This window comes from Macaca nemestrina, chromosome 4, assembly GCF_043159975.1.
Source record: "Macaca nemestrina isolate mMacNem1 chromosome 4, mMacNem.hap1, whole genome shotgun sequence".
NCBI classification, from domain to species: Eukaryota; Metazoa; Chordata; class Mammalia; order Primates; family Cercopithecidae; genus Macaca; species Macaca nemestrina.
The window spans coordinates 152,391,581-152,409,661 of NC_092128.1; the positions used below are offsets into that span (position 1 = coordinate 152,391,581).

Below are 18,081 nucleotides of genomic sequence, written 5' to 3' on the forward strand. Positions count from 1 at the left end.
TGAGCTGAGATTGCGCCACTGCACTCCAGCCTGAGTGACAAAGCAAGACTCCATCTCAAAACAAACAACGACAACAACAACAAAAGCACAAGGTGAAATCGGGCTGGTGTGCTGGAGAGCTTCTTTGTGGAGGTAATGGGTTATCTATTATGAAGGGTAACAATCTAGCCCTGTGGGTTTCCAGGGGAAGGAACAGGCCCTGAGATGAGATATTTGGCCCATTCGGGGAGTCAACATAAAACCCGCGTTGAGTTTCATGCAACCCGTGTGGCTGACGGGTGTGGAGAAAGAACACAGTAGCCCAGGGTGACCCGAGGCTGCACACGGTGACCCGAGGCTGCACAGGGTGACCCGAGGCTGCACACGGTGACCCGAGGCTGCACAGGGTGACCCGAGGCTGCACATGGTGACCCGAGGCTGCACACGGTGACCCGAGGCTGCACAGGGTGACCCGAGGCTGCACAGGGAGCGAGGCGTTTGGCTTCTATATTGCATGCAGCAGGAACCCCTGCAGGACATGTACAGGGGAGTGGCCTGGTCTGGGTGTATCTTAGAAGATCAGTGTTGCCGCTGGTAGGTGAATGGTTTAGAAGAGGAAACAGAGCCGGCTGGAAGGCTGCTGCAGTGGTCCTGGCGAGAGGTACCAGTGGTCTGAGGCAGAGAGGAAAGGGATCAGAATCCTAGTTAACAGACTCACAGGACTGCTGACCCAGGGGGTGTGGAGGTGGGGCTGAGGTCCAGGGAAAGGAACTGGGGACTATTCCTAGGGTTCCGGCAGAGGAATACAGAAATGCAGGGTGCTGGGAGTAGAGATTTGGGTGGCTGCAGGAGGTAAAAAATAAATAAATAAATAAAATAAAATAAAAAATGCAGTGGAAAGAGGTTAAGTTGGAGAGGTCTGTGAGACAGCCCGATACAGACATCAAGCCTCTGGGCTCCATAAGTGATCCTGGAGGCCTGGGTGAAGGATATAAATGTTTGAGTTATCAAGGAAAATACACTGCTAAAAAATCACAGGAAGGCATGCGATTTCTCAGGAAGAGATTCCAGGGAGAGCGGAGAGGCGTGAGTGGGTGCACACAGTGGGGGACACGTCACCCAGCCAGCCAGGAAGAGAAGGGAAGGAGGGCTTGGCGGCTGGAGGAAAGCCAAGGCTGTGAGTAGCCCATGGAAGGAGAGTGTTTCATGCAGAAGATTTCCAAGGACAGTGGTAAAGGGGCAGAGGGGTCCTGGAAGGTGAGTCGGGAAGAGGGTGCTGAACACGTGGCACCACGTCTACGCTGGAGAAAACCTCCCACAGACGTGAGCAGTGGCGGTGGCGGCAAACTCTCAAGGCACCCAGGTGGCGGGCGTTGTTAACCCATTTCCAGCTCGCCCTGGGAATGACACTGCAGGGCTTTGCTCGGAGCAGCCCTGTGTGCACGGCCCTCCCATGGGGCCCCAAATCCACTCTCCCCCGAGAGCTTCTCTAACTAAGGACTTCTTCCCTTCCCTCTCTCAGGTCCTGCATGGTTTTTTCTCTTTCCTAAACGGCAGGCTGTGTTTGAAACCCTGAAAAGCATTACAGCCTTTTATTAGTTGTTTTGGATCTGACCCAGAAGTAAAGGTTAAGGACATTAAGAGCACACACAAAGATCTGATTATCGTCCACGGTGACAGTTCCATTTTGCTACTTACTGTTTTCAGACAGCTCCACGATGTAATAAAGAATAGGACTGTTTCCGTCAAAGGGCCGGACCCAAGAGAGCACCACGGCGTGGCTGTGGGAAGAATTAGGGCTGGCCAGGAGGTTCTGAGGTGAATGAGGCAGTTCACTTGAATCGAAGGGGATGAAAAGGAAAAAGAAGAAAACACACATCAGAATCCATGGTGAGCCTGAGCTCTTACAGCAGCCTGTCCTGCTGTGTCATGTTTGGGAAGTGAAGAACATAAAATATGCCCCAAACGCAAATATTAACTCTCTTCCTCCCAAAAAGGGACAGACAAAACCCAGCTTCATTATTCACAGTGTTATTTTGTTTACTGGTCATAATTTCATTGAACCCTTATGCTAGCTACCAAAACAAGTACTAACGCTGTCACATAAATAGGGAGAGGGGACGTAGACGTTAACACATACATTATTATTATTTTTTTAAATTTTTTATGAGACTATGTCTCGCTCTGTTGCCCAGGCTGGAGTGCTGTGATGCGATCTGGGCTCACTGCAACCTCTGCCTCCCGGGTTCAAGCGATTCTCTGCCTCAGCCTCCCTATTAGGTGGGATTACAGGCGCCCACCACCACGCCTGGCTCATTTTTGTTATTTTTAGTAGAGACGGGGTTTCACACCATCTTGGCCAGTTTGGTCTTGAACTCCTGACCTCGTGATTCACCCACCTCAGCCTCCCAAAGTGCTGGTACTACAGGCGTGAGCCACCGCGCCCGGCCTACACATACATTATTTAATTGAGAAAACTTGTTCAACAATTTGTTTTTACAACTAGAAGCTGGCAATGGAAATGCCACATACACAGGAAAAGGTCCGGTACATTTCACAGGAACGTTTCCAACAGTAGCCATTTGGAGTTATGAGAGAAAATGCCCGCACGTATTCTCAGACAACACAGTTGCCGCATTTATTGACAGCATGAGGTTACATTGTCATTATGTCTTCTGCTGGAGTTACGGGGATTTGGGGGAAGCACTTAAAAGAAAATGTAGTGAAAACAGTAACTAAAATCCCATGGAAATGGTAAAGAACACATCAGCAAGGCTATAAAATGGAAATGCAGTTAAAGTGAATAAATTCTTTAAATAACTTACCAGTAAAAAAAAAAAAAAAAAAAAAAAAAGGTTTTTACTGGGATTTACCAGTGACAAAGCTGCAAAACCCTACTATGTAGTTTCTACCAAGGCTGACTCTATAACCTTAAAACCATGAGCTGCCCAGGCCCCGTATTCAACCTTCACGTCTCCTGAATCTGGGGCAGGATCCCGTGCCGGGGCTGTTCTGGCTGGCTGCCCCTCTACAAATGCTGCCAGGCAGTGCCGGGGAGAGGGGATGCCGAGAGTGACCTGGCTTACCGCTAACCCGTTTTTGGTCTCTTAGACATCAATTACTGCTGACCCACACGGGTCAGAACAAAAAGCCATAATTATACTTGATATTTTTAATTTTAAAAATGTACTCATTACATCTTGAAATTTATTAAGCTGTTTTGTGCTTTCAGCTCCCTAAGAAACACAGCTCCAATCCATGCACACCATTTATAAGCATAGTAATATTTCTAATGTAGACCGCGACTACATTGTACGTTAGTGCGATAAAGAATAAATGTGAGCCCAGGATGTCGTCTTGTTTTCTCTTTAACTGTGAATTAAGTTTTGAATCAGAAAAGGAATTGTTCGTTTCATTTTTTTTTGAGACGGAGTCTCGCTCTGTCGCCCAAGCTGGAGTGCAGTGGCACAACCTCGGCTCACTGCAAGCTCCACCTCCCTCCCGGGTTCACACCAGTCTCCTGCCTCAGCCTCCCGAGTAGCTGGGACTACAGGCATCCGCCACCATGCCCGGTTAATTTTTTATATTTTTATTAGAGACGGGGTTTCACCATGTTAGCCAGGATGGTCTTGATCTCCTGACCTCGTGATCCGCCCGCCTCGGCCTCCCAAAGTGCTGGGATTAAAGGCATCAGCCCCCACACCTGGCCGTTTGTTTCTTTTTTTTATTTTTTGTATAGAATGGGTCTCACTATGTTGTCCAGGCTGGTCTCAAACTCCTGGCCTCAAGCGATCATCCCACCACAGCCTTTCGAAGTGGTGGGATTATAAGCATGAGCCACTGCACCTGGGCGGAGCTGTCATTTCTATTTCAGTTCTCCAATAACCGAATCTCCATTAGAGGTGGAAATGCCAGGATAGAAATATCAATTCTACTTCTCCCAAGCCCCATTTCCTATTCCCCCGCCCCTGCAATCTGAATCAGTTTGGTCTGAAACTAAACCAAAGTTGTTCAAACAGTCCCACCTGAAAAGAAAATACAAACAAATCTGACAGACACAGCCAAATAAGATAGTTTATCATAAAGAATGTATCTGATCTGAGATGGAACTTCTAGACCGTTGAAGTTTCCTGAATTACTGGGATGGTTTTTGTCATCATGGTGCGCCTCTCAGACCACAGTTGAGCTTATGCTTCTTGGGGGGACTCATGGTGGGCCCCAAGATCCTTCCAGGATGGGTCTGGCCATGCCAGGGAGGCCAACCATGGGGATTAGAGGGTTGGGGCTTTGAGCCAGTGGTGACGGCTCAGCCTTCTGACCTCTGGGGGGTGGAAGGGGCTGGAGACTGGGTTCAACCATGCGGCCAATGATTCAACTCTGGGAGGCTTGGGGTCAGTGAGGGTGGTAGGAATGCAGGATTTGCCCTGGGTGGCAGAGAGGCCAGACAGGGTCAAGGAGAAATGCAGTGGCCTGCACAGAGAGATCAGGAACGAGCTTATGGTCACAATTTTTGGACTGTCTTCTTGACTTTGGCTCTGGGACCCCAAGGGCAGCTCATTGGAAGCTGTTCTCACAGACTGGACACACTGTCAGATGATCATCTGTAATAGTCAGGACGGGAGACAGACCGTGAAACTAAAGGTGGATTAGAGGCTCGAGGAGCCAGGCAGCTCTGCAGACACACACAGTAGGAGTCGGAGAGAAGCCGGAGCAGGAGAGGGTGTACAACCAGCTCAGGACAAACCCTGCAAAACAGACATTCTTGGGCCAGGTGACCATATGCTATAAGATGTGGACAGGCTCCTAGGAGACAATAGGAATGGGTGACCTGTGGCCCCAGACAAGCTGCCGTGTCTCTGCACACTTTCTCTGATGACCTCGAGGGGGTTATGTTTGATCGAATTCTAAATTCTGAAAGTCTGTCTTTCCCACAGAGGTGAAAACACGGCGTCTTGCACTTGATTTCAAATCATGCTTCTCTTAGCCTCAGGTGAGAATTCACACAGAAATGACCCATCTTCCAGGTGAGGGGACTGCCTTTCTCTTGGGGCTGCTGTGCTGTGCAGACACTCACTGAAATGGAGGCTACTCCCTGGGCAGCTTCTGTCCTCCAGGGGTCAGCTCTCAGTCCCTGGAACATGCTCACACATATCCCTCCGTCCCTCTGCCCCCTCAGCTAGGATGTGATTCTAGTCAGAGTGGTTTCTGATTTCCCTCCTGCCAGCAGACCACAAGCAGCAGAGGAGAAGGATCTACCAGAAGCAGGCACGCCGAACAGCAAAAATGGTCGCAAGAGCCTGAGCTGAAGGGATGTAAAAAGATTTTTTTAAAAGATTAAAAACAAATACTTAAGAACTTAGAAAGCAAACTAGTCTTGAGGCATTCAGTGTAGGTGGCAAGAGCTACCCGCCCAGTGGTGCCTGAGGACCCAAGTGCCCGTGATGTGCAGAGGCGCACGCATCCTTCTCTGCTACTGTCCCACGAAGTCACTCCGTTGACTCAAAGTCACACTCGGTGTGATGGACCAGTACAAAGTGTGATTTTTCCGTAGATCACAGGACTCAAGCATTGGAAGGAAACATCGATTTTTCCCAGTTTCAATCTCTCCCCTCTATGAAAATTCCCTCGATAATATCTTGTGTGTAAAATATTACCTGTTTCATAACGTGAAGGGCCTTGTGACAGAGAGACATATCTCAGAAATACTGCACGTTCAGTTCCCGACCACCGCAATGAAGTGAATATCGCAATTTGCAAGTCACACGCATGTTTTGGTTTTCCAGTGCACATACAAGGTCTGTTTATACTCTACTGCAGTCTATTAAGTGTGCAATAGCATTGTCTAAAAAACATGTACACACCTTAATATAAAAATACTTTATGCTAAAAAACGTGAACAATCATCTGAGCCTTCGGTGAGTCACGATCTCATTGCTGGTGGAGGGTCCTACTTGGATGTTGATGGTCCTGCTTGGATGCTGACGGTGAGTCACGATCTCATTGCTGGTGAAGGGTCCTGCTTGGATGAGAGTGGTGGGTGCTAAAGGCTGGGGGGACTGTGGCAATTTCTTCAAATGAGACAGCAGTGAAGCCTGCCGCGTCAATGGACTCTTCCTCTCATGAAAGACTTCTCTGTAGCATGCGATGCTGTTTGATAGCATTTTACCCACAGTAGAACTTCGTTCGAAATTACAGTCAATCCTCTCAAACCCTGCCACTGCTTTACCAGCTAAGTTCATGCAATATTCGAAGTCCTTGTTGTCATTTCAACAATGTCCACAGCATCTTTGCCAAGAGTAGACGCCATCCCACACGACTTGCTTTGCTCATCTCTAAGAAGCAAATCTTCATCTGGACAAGTTTGATTATGAGATTGTGGCAATTCAGACCATCTTCGGGCTCCACGTCTAATTCTACTTCTCTTGCTATTTCCACCACATCTGCAGCTACTTCCTCCATGGAAGCCTTGAACCCCTCCAACCTTATCCACAAGGGTTGGAATCAACTTCTTCCCAACTCCTGTTGATATTGATACTCTCACCTCCTCCCATGAATCACAAACATTCCTTTTTTTTTTTTTTTTTTGAGACGGAGTCTTGCTCTGTTGCCCAGGCTGGAGAGTGCAGTGGCGTGATCTCGGCTCACTGCAAGCTCTGCCTCCTGGGTTCACGCCATTCACATGCCTCAGCCTCCTGAGTAGCTGGGACTACAGGTGCCCGCCACCACGCCCAGCTAATTTTTTGTGTTTTTAGTAGAGACGGGGTTTCACTGTGTTAGCTGTGATGGTCTTGATCTCCTGACCTTGTGATCTGCCCACCTCGGCTTCCCAAAGTTCTGGGATTACAGGTGGGAGCCACCACGCCCGGCCCACAAACACCCTTAATGGCATCTAGAATGATGAATCCTTTCCAGAAGGTTTTCCATTGACTTTGCCCAAATCCGTCAGAGGAATTATCATCCATGACAACTATAGTCTTATGAAATATAGTCCTTAAATAATGAGACTTGACGGTCAAAATTCCGCCTTGATCCATGGGCTGAAGAACAGATATTGGGCTAGCAGGCATGAAACCTCCTTGTATATTCCCATCAAAGCTCTAGCGTGACAAGGTACATTGTCCATAAGCAGTAATATTTTGAAAGGAATTTTTCTTTTCTGAGCTGCAGGTCTCAAAAGTAGGCTTCAAATATTCAGTAAAACACGCTGTAAACAGATGAGCTCTCACCGAGGCTTTGCTGTTCCATTTACAGAACACAGGCAAAGTAGACCGAGCATCGTTCTTAAGAGCCCTAAGATTTTCAGCATGGCAAATGAGTGTTGGCTTCAACTTAAAGTCCCCAGCTCCATTAGCCCCTAAGAAGAGAGTCAGCCTGCCCTTTGAAGCTTTGAAACCAGACACTGACTTCTCTGTAGCTAGGAAAGTCCTAGATGGTATCTTCTTCCCATAAAAGGCTGTTTCGCCTACACTGAGAATTTCCTGTTAGTGTAGCCACCCTCATCACTGTTCCCAGCTAGGTCTTCTGAATAACTTACCTAGTTTCTCCATCAGCACCTGCTGCTTTACCTTGCACTTTTATGTTACGGGGACGGCATCTTTCCTTAAATCTCACAAACCAATCCCAGCTAGCTTCCAGTTTTCTTCTGCAGCTTCCTCACCTCTCTCGGTCTTCACAAAACTGACGAGAGCTATGGCCTTGTACTGGGTTAGGCTTTGGCCTAAGGGAATGGTGAGGCTGGTTTGATTTTTCTCTCCAGACCACTCAAACTTTCTCCACATCAGCAATAAGACGGTTTCGCTTTCTTATCATTTGTGTGTTCACTGGAGCACTTTATATTTCCTTCAATTACTTTCCCTTTGCATTCACAGCTTGGCTGACTGTTTGGGGTAAGAGGTCTAGCTTTTGTCTTGTCTTGGCTTTCGACATGCCTTCCTTACTAAGCTTCATCATTTCCAGTCTGCTTTCTAGTGAGAGATGTACAATCCTCCCTTTCACTTGGGCGCTTAGAGGCCTTCGCAGGGTTATTATTAACTGGCCAAATTTCACACTGCGGGTCTCAAGGAATACAGGGGCCCAAGGAGAGGGAGAGAGACAGGGAATGGCCAGTTGGTGGAGCAGTCAGATCACACACGGCATTTAGAGCTTAAGTTTGCCATCTTACATGGGCGTGGTTCATGGTGTCCCCAAACAATTACAATAGTAACATTCAAGATCACTGATCAGGGATCACCGTCACAGATACAATAATAGTGACAAAGTGTGAAACATTGTGAGAATTCCCAAAATGTGACGCAGAGACACTAAGTGAGCACACGCGGTTGGAAAAATTGTACCAATAGGCTTGCTTAACACAGGGTTGGTGTAAACTTCCAATTTGTAAAAAAACAAAAACAAATGCGCAATATCTGAGACATGCAATAAAAGACGGCATGCCTTATTCTGGAAATATAAACTGTTTCTTTCTTTCTTTTTTTTTTTTTTTTTGAGACAGAGACTTGCTCTGTTGCCCAGGCTGGAGTGCAGTGGCATAATTTCGGCTCACTACAACCTCCGCCTCTGGGGTTCAAGCAATTCTCTGCCTCAGCCCCCCAAGTAGCTGGGATTACAGGCACCCACCACCATGCCCAGCTAATTTTTGTATTTTTAGTAGAGACGGGGTTTCGCCATCTTGGCCAGGCTGGTCTTGAACTCCTGACCTCGTGATCCACCTGCCTCGGCCTCCCAAAGTGCTGCGATTACAGGCGTGAGCCTCTGCAGCCGGCCACTATTTCTTTAAATAATAAGTTTTGGTTATTTAGAAAATGAACCTTTGTGAGATCCTTGACTAACCCATCAATAACAGATAAATGAGGCTTTAATATATTCTGAATCCATTTCAGAAAATCTTATCTAATGGGGATAGATTGCGTCGAAGCATTACTCTGCCAACTTTGAAAGGAGATAAATGATCAGCGGAGTGACTCACAGACAGTGATAAGCGCATAGGCTGATAAATGGAAGAGGTCCCAGAGAACAATGGAAGCGAAGCCCAGTGCTGAGTCACTTTGTAATTTAAAGAGAATAGGGGGGAAACCACCGTCAGGCACAGGACACCTCAGGAATATCAGAAATTAACAACAGTAACAGAAACCCAACTGTACGGGAAACCCAACTGTAGGGGAGAGAGATGAAGCGAGGTGTGTGTGAGAAAAACAGTTTTGAAAAAAGACTTGAAAGAAAGCAATTGGTGGAATTGTGGCTGTAGGGGGTAATTGCTCTGGCAGAAGAGGATCAGATAAGTACTTTTTTTCTATATAGAAAGCCTTGGCCCTTTAATGCGCAAATGATGACTTGGTCAAACCCATCTTCTTTGACTTCACTCTGAGGATGAAGATGACGGGGCTTGATAACTCTGAGGGAAACAGTATTAAATTCTTCACTCCTTATGATGGCTTTGGCAGAAGTGGTTTTATAGAAAGCAACCTCTCCCACTGCCTGAGAGCCTCCGAGTCAGCTCCGTAAATTGGGTTTTCTCCAGGCTCATGAGAATTAGTCTCTGATTTCAGGAGGAGAGATGAAATGTTAATTGGGTCTTTAAATGATTTAACAATTAATCAATCCATAAGGCCTTAGGAGCCTGGTCCCTCTGGTGTGCTCAATACAGGAAGATGCTTTGGGGAATATGAAGTCATCCCAGAAACCGGGTCCTGTCCCCACGGCACTGGAAAACTAGAGGAAGGACGCTACTAAAACAAGGGGTGACCAGCATTTAATGATGACTTGTGTGGTTAATTTACAGGCTGCCTCATGGAACCATCTGGAGTTTTAGAAGCCTCTTCTCTCGGGGAGGATGAAGGCAGAGCCCTCCTAAATTGGTCCTCCTCAGTAAGGCAAAAGACACCATCTCGTTTCAGCTCAGTAAGTGGAGAGAGGCTTACCCAGACATTTACTAGGTTCCTACTGTATACCTGGCACTGGTCCAGGCATTGAGGACTCAACAGCAAACAGACACATCTCGAATCGATGTCAGAAGGTCATAATGTGGTCAGAATAATGCAGGGTAAAGGGCTAGAAAGTTCCCAGCCCCAGAGGCAGGGTGCTGTTAGGAAAGGGGAAAACAGCATTCTTGTATAAAATGGTAAGAAAGCACAAAGAGCTGTAACTTAGAGCATCCTTCCCCAGCTGGCTTCCACACCAGGATCTTACAAACCCCAGGTGGATGCCACCCTCACAGCCATCCTTTGAGATGAATGATACCACACCCAGTCTACAAGGTGAGAGGCCGAGGCTGAGAAGTGAGGTGATTTGTCCAAAGTCACACAAGGAGTGAAAGGCGGGCAGGGCCTCCTGGGCCGTCCCTTGCTCCTGTTGGCCCCACTGCTGGCCAGCAGCCCCACCAGGACTGTTCCGGGTGTGAGGTGGGTGCGGGGGCCGCCCCTTCACTCAGCCTTAATGAGGTGAAGCTTAGTGCTGAAGTGTAAAACACAGGGCAAACAGACGTGAGAAGAGGCCAATGGCTGGTCTATTTTTGAAAGCTCACTTCTAAGGCTCCTAATTTCTATATTTAACAAAGCAGCTTTTAACTGAAGTGGAGAGGCAAGGAGAAAACAGGCTTTCAGGCTCCTCTGAAGGACATTGTTTAGCCATAAGTACCTCTCAGTCCCTTCCCTTCAGCAATATGAGATTTTTTTCTTTTTCTTTTTTTTGGTTATCTGAGTAAATGATGGAAACATTACAGAGCTCAGTTTGAAAGTTACCTGAGAAGGACAGAATGCCCTGCAATTATGGGTTATTATTATTATCATTCTATTGCCACTGCTGTAGAGTCAAGCCCTGTTGGATCTAAAGAAACACCATGAAGGAACACCTTTACCAATTCATCCAGGTTTGGGATAGAGGAGCCCTTCATGACACTAACAATTCACGAGGAACAACTGTCTTCCAAATCAGTTCTGTAACCAGTTTGTACTTAAATTGGTTTGAATCACAAATTTGCAGAGATTTCTATATTTAGAGATGAGATGGTTTACCATTACAGAAAGCCTATTATTTTATACATACAGCAACATTTGCTGAAAAATGTATTTTACTTAGAGGAAATCAAATAAGCAAATAGTAGGGAAGATATGTAAATCAGTAGAACATAAAATTGTGCAGAATAAAAAGAATGGGCTATATTGGAAGTATGCAATTTGGCTTCTGCTGACAGAGTCTTTATGAACTGCTAACACGTATTTATTTGATACCAACGATGGATGATCTAAGGTTCTCAAAGGTAGTTTTAAAAATGTGCATAGTACAACAGCTCCTAGGAACTCACTGGCCATATCCTCCTATATTATCAAAATGAAAAAAAAAAATCCTCAGCCTGAGATTCGAAAGGGAGGAGGAAAGAGGCAGGAGCAGGGCTGGATGAGGGCTTTGGGTACTTGCTGTCTGGGTTTTGGTAGAGTGACATGAGCTTGCTTGTTTACCCATGGTGGGGAAACCAGGGCATGTGAGCATCAAGGTAAGAGTGGGGAACAGAAGGAGGCCTGCCAATGGGCGGAGACATCCACACATTCATTATTCCTTCATGCATGCAGGCAGGCAACAACCAACCAACATACATTTATTGAACACCTGTTATATACCAAACACTACGTCAGGCACTCAAAATTCAAAACAGTGCCTCCAAGGTGCTTCTGTGCCAGGAGGAGAAGGAGCCATGAAGACATGTTCGTCCTCTGCAGCATGATCAGGGCTACCGGGAGCATGAGCTGCACGCAGGGAAGAACTGCAGGCAGCATCCTGGTAACTGAACAGCAGGAAGTGCTACTGCGGCTGAATGCTAAGGGGTGCATGATCAGGAAACCTCTGGGGAAGCCCACGGATGACGGGCACCCAGCCGCAGGGGCAGTGGATGGCTGGGGCTCATGAAGGGCAGAAAGAGCCCAGGGATGTAGGCTCCAATGCCTGAAGGCAGGGGCTGGGGGAGACCTGCCTGCCCCGTGTGTACACAAAAGCTGGAGGACCCTCTGTGTGGCAGGCTTGCAGCTGCAGCCCTGGACCCTCAGTGATTCTGTGGATGACCCTCTGTGTGGCAGGCTTGCAGCCGCAGCCCTGGACCCTCAGTGATTCTCTGGAGGACCCTCTGTGTGGCAGGCTTGCAGCCGCAGCCCTGGACCCTCAGTGATTCTCTGGAGGACCCTCTGTGTGGCAGGCTTGCAGCCGCAGCCCTGGACCCTCAGTGATTCTCTGGAGGACCCTCTGTGTGGCAGGCTTGCAGCCGCAGCCCTGGACCCTCAGTGATTCTGTGGATGACCCTCTGTGTGGCAGGCTTGCAGCCGCAGCCCTGGACCCTCAGTGATTCTGTGGAGGACCCTCTGTGTGGCAGGCTTGCAGCCGCAGCCTAGGACCCTCAGTGATTCCCTGGAGGACCCTCTGTGTGGCAGGCTTGCAGCCGCAGCCCGGGACCCTCAGTGATTCTCTGGAGGACCCTCTGTGTGGCAGGCTTGCAGTCGCAGCCCAGGACCCTCAGTGATTCTCTGGAGGACACCCCGTGTGGCAGGCTTGCAGCCACAGCCCAGGACCCTCAGTGATTCCCTGGAGGACCCTCTGTGTGGCAGGCCTGCAGTCGCAGCCCTGGACCCTCAGTGATTCTGTGGAGGACCCTCTGTGTGCCAGGCTTGCAGCTGCAGCACCAGGACCCTCACCCCACCGCCGATGGCTGATTCTGTAGAGCCATGGGGACTCCTGCCGCTTCACGACTAACCAGAATGACCTCTGCTGTCTAAAGAGAACAAGGGATCATCCTGGAAGGAGACAGAACAGGAGGTGGGATGGGATTTTTTTTCAGGAACGGATGGCACCACAGGGCCTTCTAGACTGGCTGTTACACATCGTGAACCTTTTACATCCACAAATAGGGGCTGGAGGAAAGCTGTTGGTGAGTTCCACTCATTTCCACATGCCTGTGGCAGACACAGAAGCCACATGCTCGGCACTTAGCAAGCATTCTTTTCATTTTTAATCCCCTCAGCTGAAGTCTCGGGATTCAGGGATCAATGAGACAGGGCTCCTATACCCAGAGTGTTCAAATTCTATTTTTAGGCAATGATTTCGTATACGGAATCTTTCCTGGATCAAAGGGGGCAGGGTCCAATGAGGAACATCTCTCAAGATTGCCTTTGTCGAATGGCCCAGCACGTCAAACGGTGGCCAGGGACGGATGGGCTGGGTGTGCCCCCGGAGTTGGCCGCTGCCCTGACGAGTGCTCGGTTGGGATTCTTTATTTTCAGGTTTTATTTTCATACTCAGGCACTCAGGGAATATTGAGAGAGCACTGCTTTTAAAAAGCAAATAAATACATGTCAGAAAAATAGAATGTGTCAGCAGGTATTTCTGCTCCATAAATAGAGAGAGGAGTGGAGGAAGAGAGACAGCAGAGACAGAGGAGATTGACGGTTCCCACCTGGGCTCTTCGGATCCCCCAGGAAGGTCCAGATTGGAAGTAATGGGCAGTTGCTTTCTGTTTTCAGGATTTCACAAGACTTAATGGAAAGTATTTACCCACGGAGAGGCAGCTGGGATTCACTGAAACCCCAAGTCCAGGTGGCTTTCATGGGAATGACCTCACCTCAGCGGTTCCACCCCAGCATCTCTCATGGATTGGAAGCTCTCAAGGGCATTACGTGGAAAAATGAACTTGCTACTTAAGCGCAGAGTGGTAAACAGGGCCTATCAGGATAAAGTGTCCATGGGAAAAATATGACAAAAAGGATCCACGGGGATACGAACCAATGATCACACCACCTACACCAAAAACAAAACTTCTCAATTCTGAAGTTTAAAGAAACTACAGAAAAACCTTGTCCATATCCATAGCTACGTAGCATGACGCACTGGCCTCTGACCGCTGACTTGGGACACAAGACGGGTGTGACACGTGTGAAGTGGCAGTCACTGACAGGGGTGCAGTAACGAGATAACTGGGAACTGACTAATACCAGGCATCTCAGTACTCACATCACTTCCAGCCGGGCCATCCTAGAATCGTTCCCGCCTTCAGAAACAATCTCGCAGGTGTAATCACCGATGTCACCCGACCACGTCTGGCTGATGAGAAGGGACCCGTCCTTCTCCACCACGATCCTAGATGTGCTCGATGGAGTCAGGGCCACGTTGTCCTTCTTCCAAACGTAGCTGTGGGCCAAGCAAAGGGTCTTGAGTTACAAACCCCACAGGGACAGAATCACTGGTCCTTCCCTGTCTCTTAAAAAGCAAGCAACTAACAATCTTGTGAATGCACTTTACAAACCACTGAATTGTGCTCTTTAAAAGAGTGATTTTTCTTTGCTTTTTGTTTTGTTTTGCTTTTTTTGTTTTTGTTATTTGAGACAGAGTCTTGCTGTGTGGCCCAGACTGGAGTGCAGTGGCACGCTCTTGGCTCACTGCAGCCTCTACCTCCTGGGTTCAAGCAATTCTTGTGCCTCAGCCTCCTGAGTAGCTGGGACCACAGGTGTGTGCCACCATGCTCAGCTAATTTTTTTTTTATATTTTTAGTAGAGATGAGGTTTTGCCACGTGGCCCAGGCTGGTCTTGAACTCCTGGCCTCAAGGGATCTGCCCGCCTCGGCCTCCCAAAGTGCTGGGATTACAGGTCTGAGTCACTGCACTTGGCCTAAAAGAGTGAATTTTTTGGGAGGCCGAGACGGGCAGATCACGAGGTCAGAAGATCGAGACCATTCTGGCTAACACGGTGAAACCCCATCTATACTAAAAAAAATACAAAAAACCAGCCAGGCGAGGTGGCGGGTGCCTGTAGTCCCAGCTACTCGGGAGGCTGAGGCAGGAGAATGGCGTGAACCCGAGAGGAGGAGCTTGCAGTGAGCTGAGATCCAGCCACTGCACTCCAGCCTGGGTGACAGAGCAAGACTCTGTCTCAAAAAAAAAAAAAAAAAAGAGTGAATTTTATGGCATGTGAATTAAACCAAAATATAATAATAAAAAAGAAAAGCAACCAGATATCTTGGTCATAATACACAAACAGATGCTGAGGTTAAAAACAGAGCAATGAAAATGACTGCCCCTGCCTGACTGATCTTTTGTTCTAGAGATGAGAAGTCCGTAGAACCACAGGCATACCTGTCACCTATGAAAATGGCACCCAACATTCCTGCCCCGGTAATGCTCCTGGAGGACAAGAGTATTGTCTGGACAGGAGGCAACGACTATTTAAAAAAAAACTGCAGAGTGGAATTGCTCAACTCATGGAAAAAAAAAAAAAAAGCACACTTCAAAAACATATTTTCTTAAAATTTGACCATTCTGGCAGATGGTCCTTAAAATTGCATTTCTTTCTCATTTAATCTATCTGTAGCAATTTGAGCACATTTTTCTTTTCAAATACAGAATCAACTGAGAGGCTGCCCAGTCTTTAGATGACCATGGGCAGGGGCAGCACTCATTGCTATATGGAATGAAAGTGCTGTTTTTCTTTTCCATAATGTGATCGGATTTTCAAAATGTGCCCAGTTCTTTAAAGCCTTCATATTCATAAGCACCGACATTTACAAACTACTCTTATCAGCAATTATCCTGAGATAGAACAGGGCCGATTCCACAAGAGGGAGATGGACAGATTGCTCACCCCAGGGCACCGCATCCGGCTGGAATGGCCACTTAGGGCCTGGCGCTCCTCAGGGCAGAGCAACCCTGGGATGAGGGGCGCCCTGAGAGCGAGTAACCCAGTTCCATCTCAGGAAGGGGCCTCCAATTTAATCACATATAACAAGCTACGAGGAAACCACAGAGATCCGAGGGGGTTCTTTTTGAGCTGTCAGAGTAGCAGAAAGCAGACTTCCTCGAAGTCATACTCCAAATCATTTACGAAGGAGCTCTTTCCCAGGCCTGACGACCGTCTCCAGGGCAGCCACGGGGTGGGGGAGGGCGGGGAACGGGGGTGTTCTAGGTCATCTTTCACTTGCTAGTTTTTGTTTCTTTGTTTTGTTTTACATTCGGCACCCTGGTACCTAAACCAAATTTGAATTCTGAGCCCTGGGAAACCCCAGGGAGTTGGGTGGAGACATGGAAATTTACAACTGGCCAAAGGCCCGCTAGAAGCGCGAGAGAACAGCCGCGGAGTCTCCGCGTCCTGCTGCTGACCGTGCACCCACAGCCGTCCCCTCTGCTCTGGGTGAGGGGCCCCAGAAAGCAGGAGGGCGTCTTGAGTCTGCCCATTCGACTCACGCACTGTGCCCCTTCTGGGGTAAGGCTGGAGTGGAAATACTCTGATGACTGGATTTTTCTTTTTTTACTTTCAAGGCTGATTCCAAACATTTAAAACTATCCTGAAGGTGGCTGCTCTTCAGGGAACAGCTCCCCATTGGCGCCCACCTGTCTGCTGCCACAACTTCACCTAGAGTCTCATATTTTGCACAGTTACTTTCCTGACCGGAATTCAAACAAAGACGGGATATCAGCATTCCTTTAGAGAATCCTTGGCCGGGCCGGTGGCTCACGCCTGTAATCCCAGCACTTTGGGAGGCTGAGGTGGGCGGATCACGAGGTCAGGAGATGGAGACCATCCTGGCTAACACGGTGAAACCCCATCTCTACTAAAAATACAAAAAATTAGCTGGGCATGGTGACGGGTGCCTGCAGTCCCAGCTACTCAGGAGGCTGAGGCAGGAGAATGGTGTGAGCCCGGGAGTCGGAGCTCGCAGTGAGCTGAGGTCGTGCCACTGCACTCCAGCCTGGGCGACAGAGCGAGGGTCTGTCTCAAAAAAAAAAAAAAGAGAACCCTCACATCTGGTCTCCTTCTTGGCATGTACCTTCCCATGAGTGTGCTGGGGGCTGTGGCTGCCTTTGTCCCATGCACAGGCCTCCCTCCTCGCCATTTCACGATGAAATTATCCGGAGAGTAAATAACTCCCCCCGCAGGGAGCGGCACAGCCCCCATGTAAACACTGCTGAATCCTAGTCGATCCCTCTGGATTTTTCTCTCACTGAGTATCAGCCTCTGACAAGTACGTTTTACAGACAGTGTATTAACCTTGGCAGGAAGAAATCATGAAAAGCAGCATTAAAGTCATGAAGTGGAACATAGCTCACTGTAAATAATACATAAGGCTGGAGTGGAAAATGGGATTTGTGTGATTAATGATGGTGCCCACAACCAGAAGATGCCATAATCAGGGACCTGCCGCTGAAATCAAAGTTCCCCCAATTCTTCTTCCTCATTTCGACTTCACTTCAGAAACTCACAGAATATCAACAAGCCCCAAAGCATTGTAACTGATTGTGCTGACCGGAGGGAAACCCGGGGGTCGTGCGTGGCTCCACAGTGCAGCGTAGCTGTGGTCCCCTTAATCACCACGTGGTCCTCAGGAGGGTGGACGATAGACGTCCGATCTGAAAAAACACAAGTCCCGAGTCAGACGACATGACAAGTTTGAGAGTTTCTGCCCTCGCGGGGATAATGCCCTGGTCATCTGACATCACAACCTCCAAGTTTTCTCTCATCTTGGCAGAGTGAGGGTAAATGGATCGTTCTCAGAAATGCTAGGGGAGTTAACAACAAGCAAAAAAAGTCAACCACTGCAGCAAAGTCTGTCAACCCACCCCCCCTCCTAAATCACCTTTAACCTCAAACACCATGGAAGTAAATGAACACCGACCATCCCATGCAGGTGTGGATGAGGTTCTAGGCGCTAAAATAAAACCTAGATTCTCTTCCTAGATGACCATCACTCTAGTCATTTCTAGCGTCTGTGTGGCACGTTGTGAGTCTGCCAAATGCTTTTGTTTAAGTTGTTGTATTTATTCCTCCAGACACTCTTGTGAGGGCTGTCATATTACTGCTCTCAGCCTTCAGGAAAGATGGACGCTTAGAGATGCAGTGACTTGCCCACCTCCTGCAAGCCAGTACGGGGTGGGGACCTGCAGCTTGCCCATGCGATGGGTCACTGTGGCACCCATACCTCTAAGGGGGACCTGCTCTGCTTCCAGGAACAGAGCCCAGAACCTGGGAGTCAGGAGGCTAAGTTGGAGGCCAAGCCTGACTTCTGCTAATGATGAGTCCAGAAATACATCTCTGCATCTTAGTTTTCCTGGCTATGGAAGGGAATGCTAACGTCACTAA

General features: G+C 48.2%; 1 protein-coding gene across 10 annotated transcripts in view; it reads right to left on the reverse strand.

Annotated features, from left to right (window-relative positions):
- LOC105483388 (sidekick cell adhesion molecule 1) overlaps window positions 1–18,081 on the reverse strand; it is a 960,109-nt gene that overhangs the window by 274,513 nt on the left and 667,515 nt on the right. For all 10 annotated transcript variants that reach the window (XM_071095418.1, XM_071095417.1, XM_071095416.1 and 7 more), the window contains 3 exons: window positions 17,249–17,351; window positions 13,966–14,142; window positions 1,678–1,814 (listed from right to left, as the gene is read on the reverse strand). In XM_071095418.1, coding sequence (XP_070951519.1) covers window positions 1,678–1,814; window positions 13,966–14,142; window positions 17,249–17,351 — 417 coding nt within the window. The remainder of the gene's footprint in view (window positions 1–1,677; window positions 1,815–13,965; window positions 14,143–17,248; window positions 17,352–18,081) is intronic.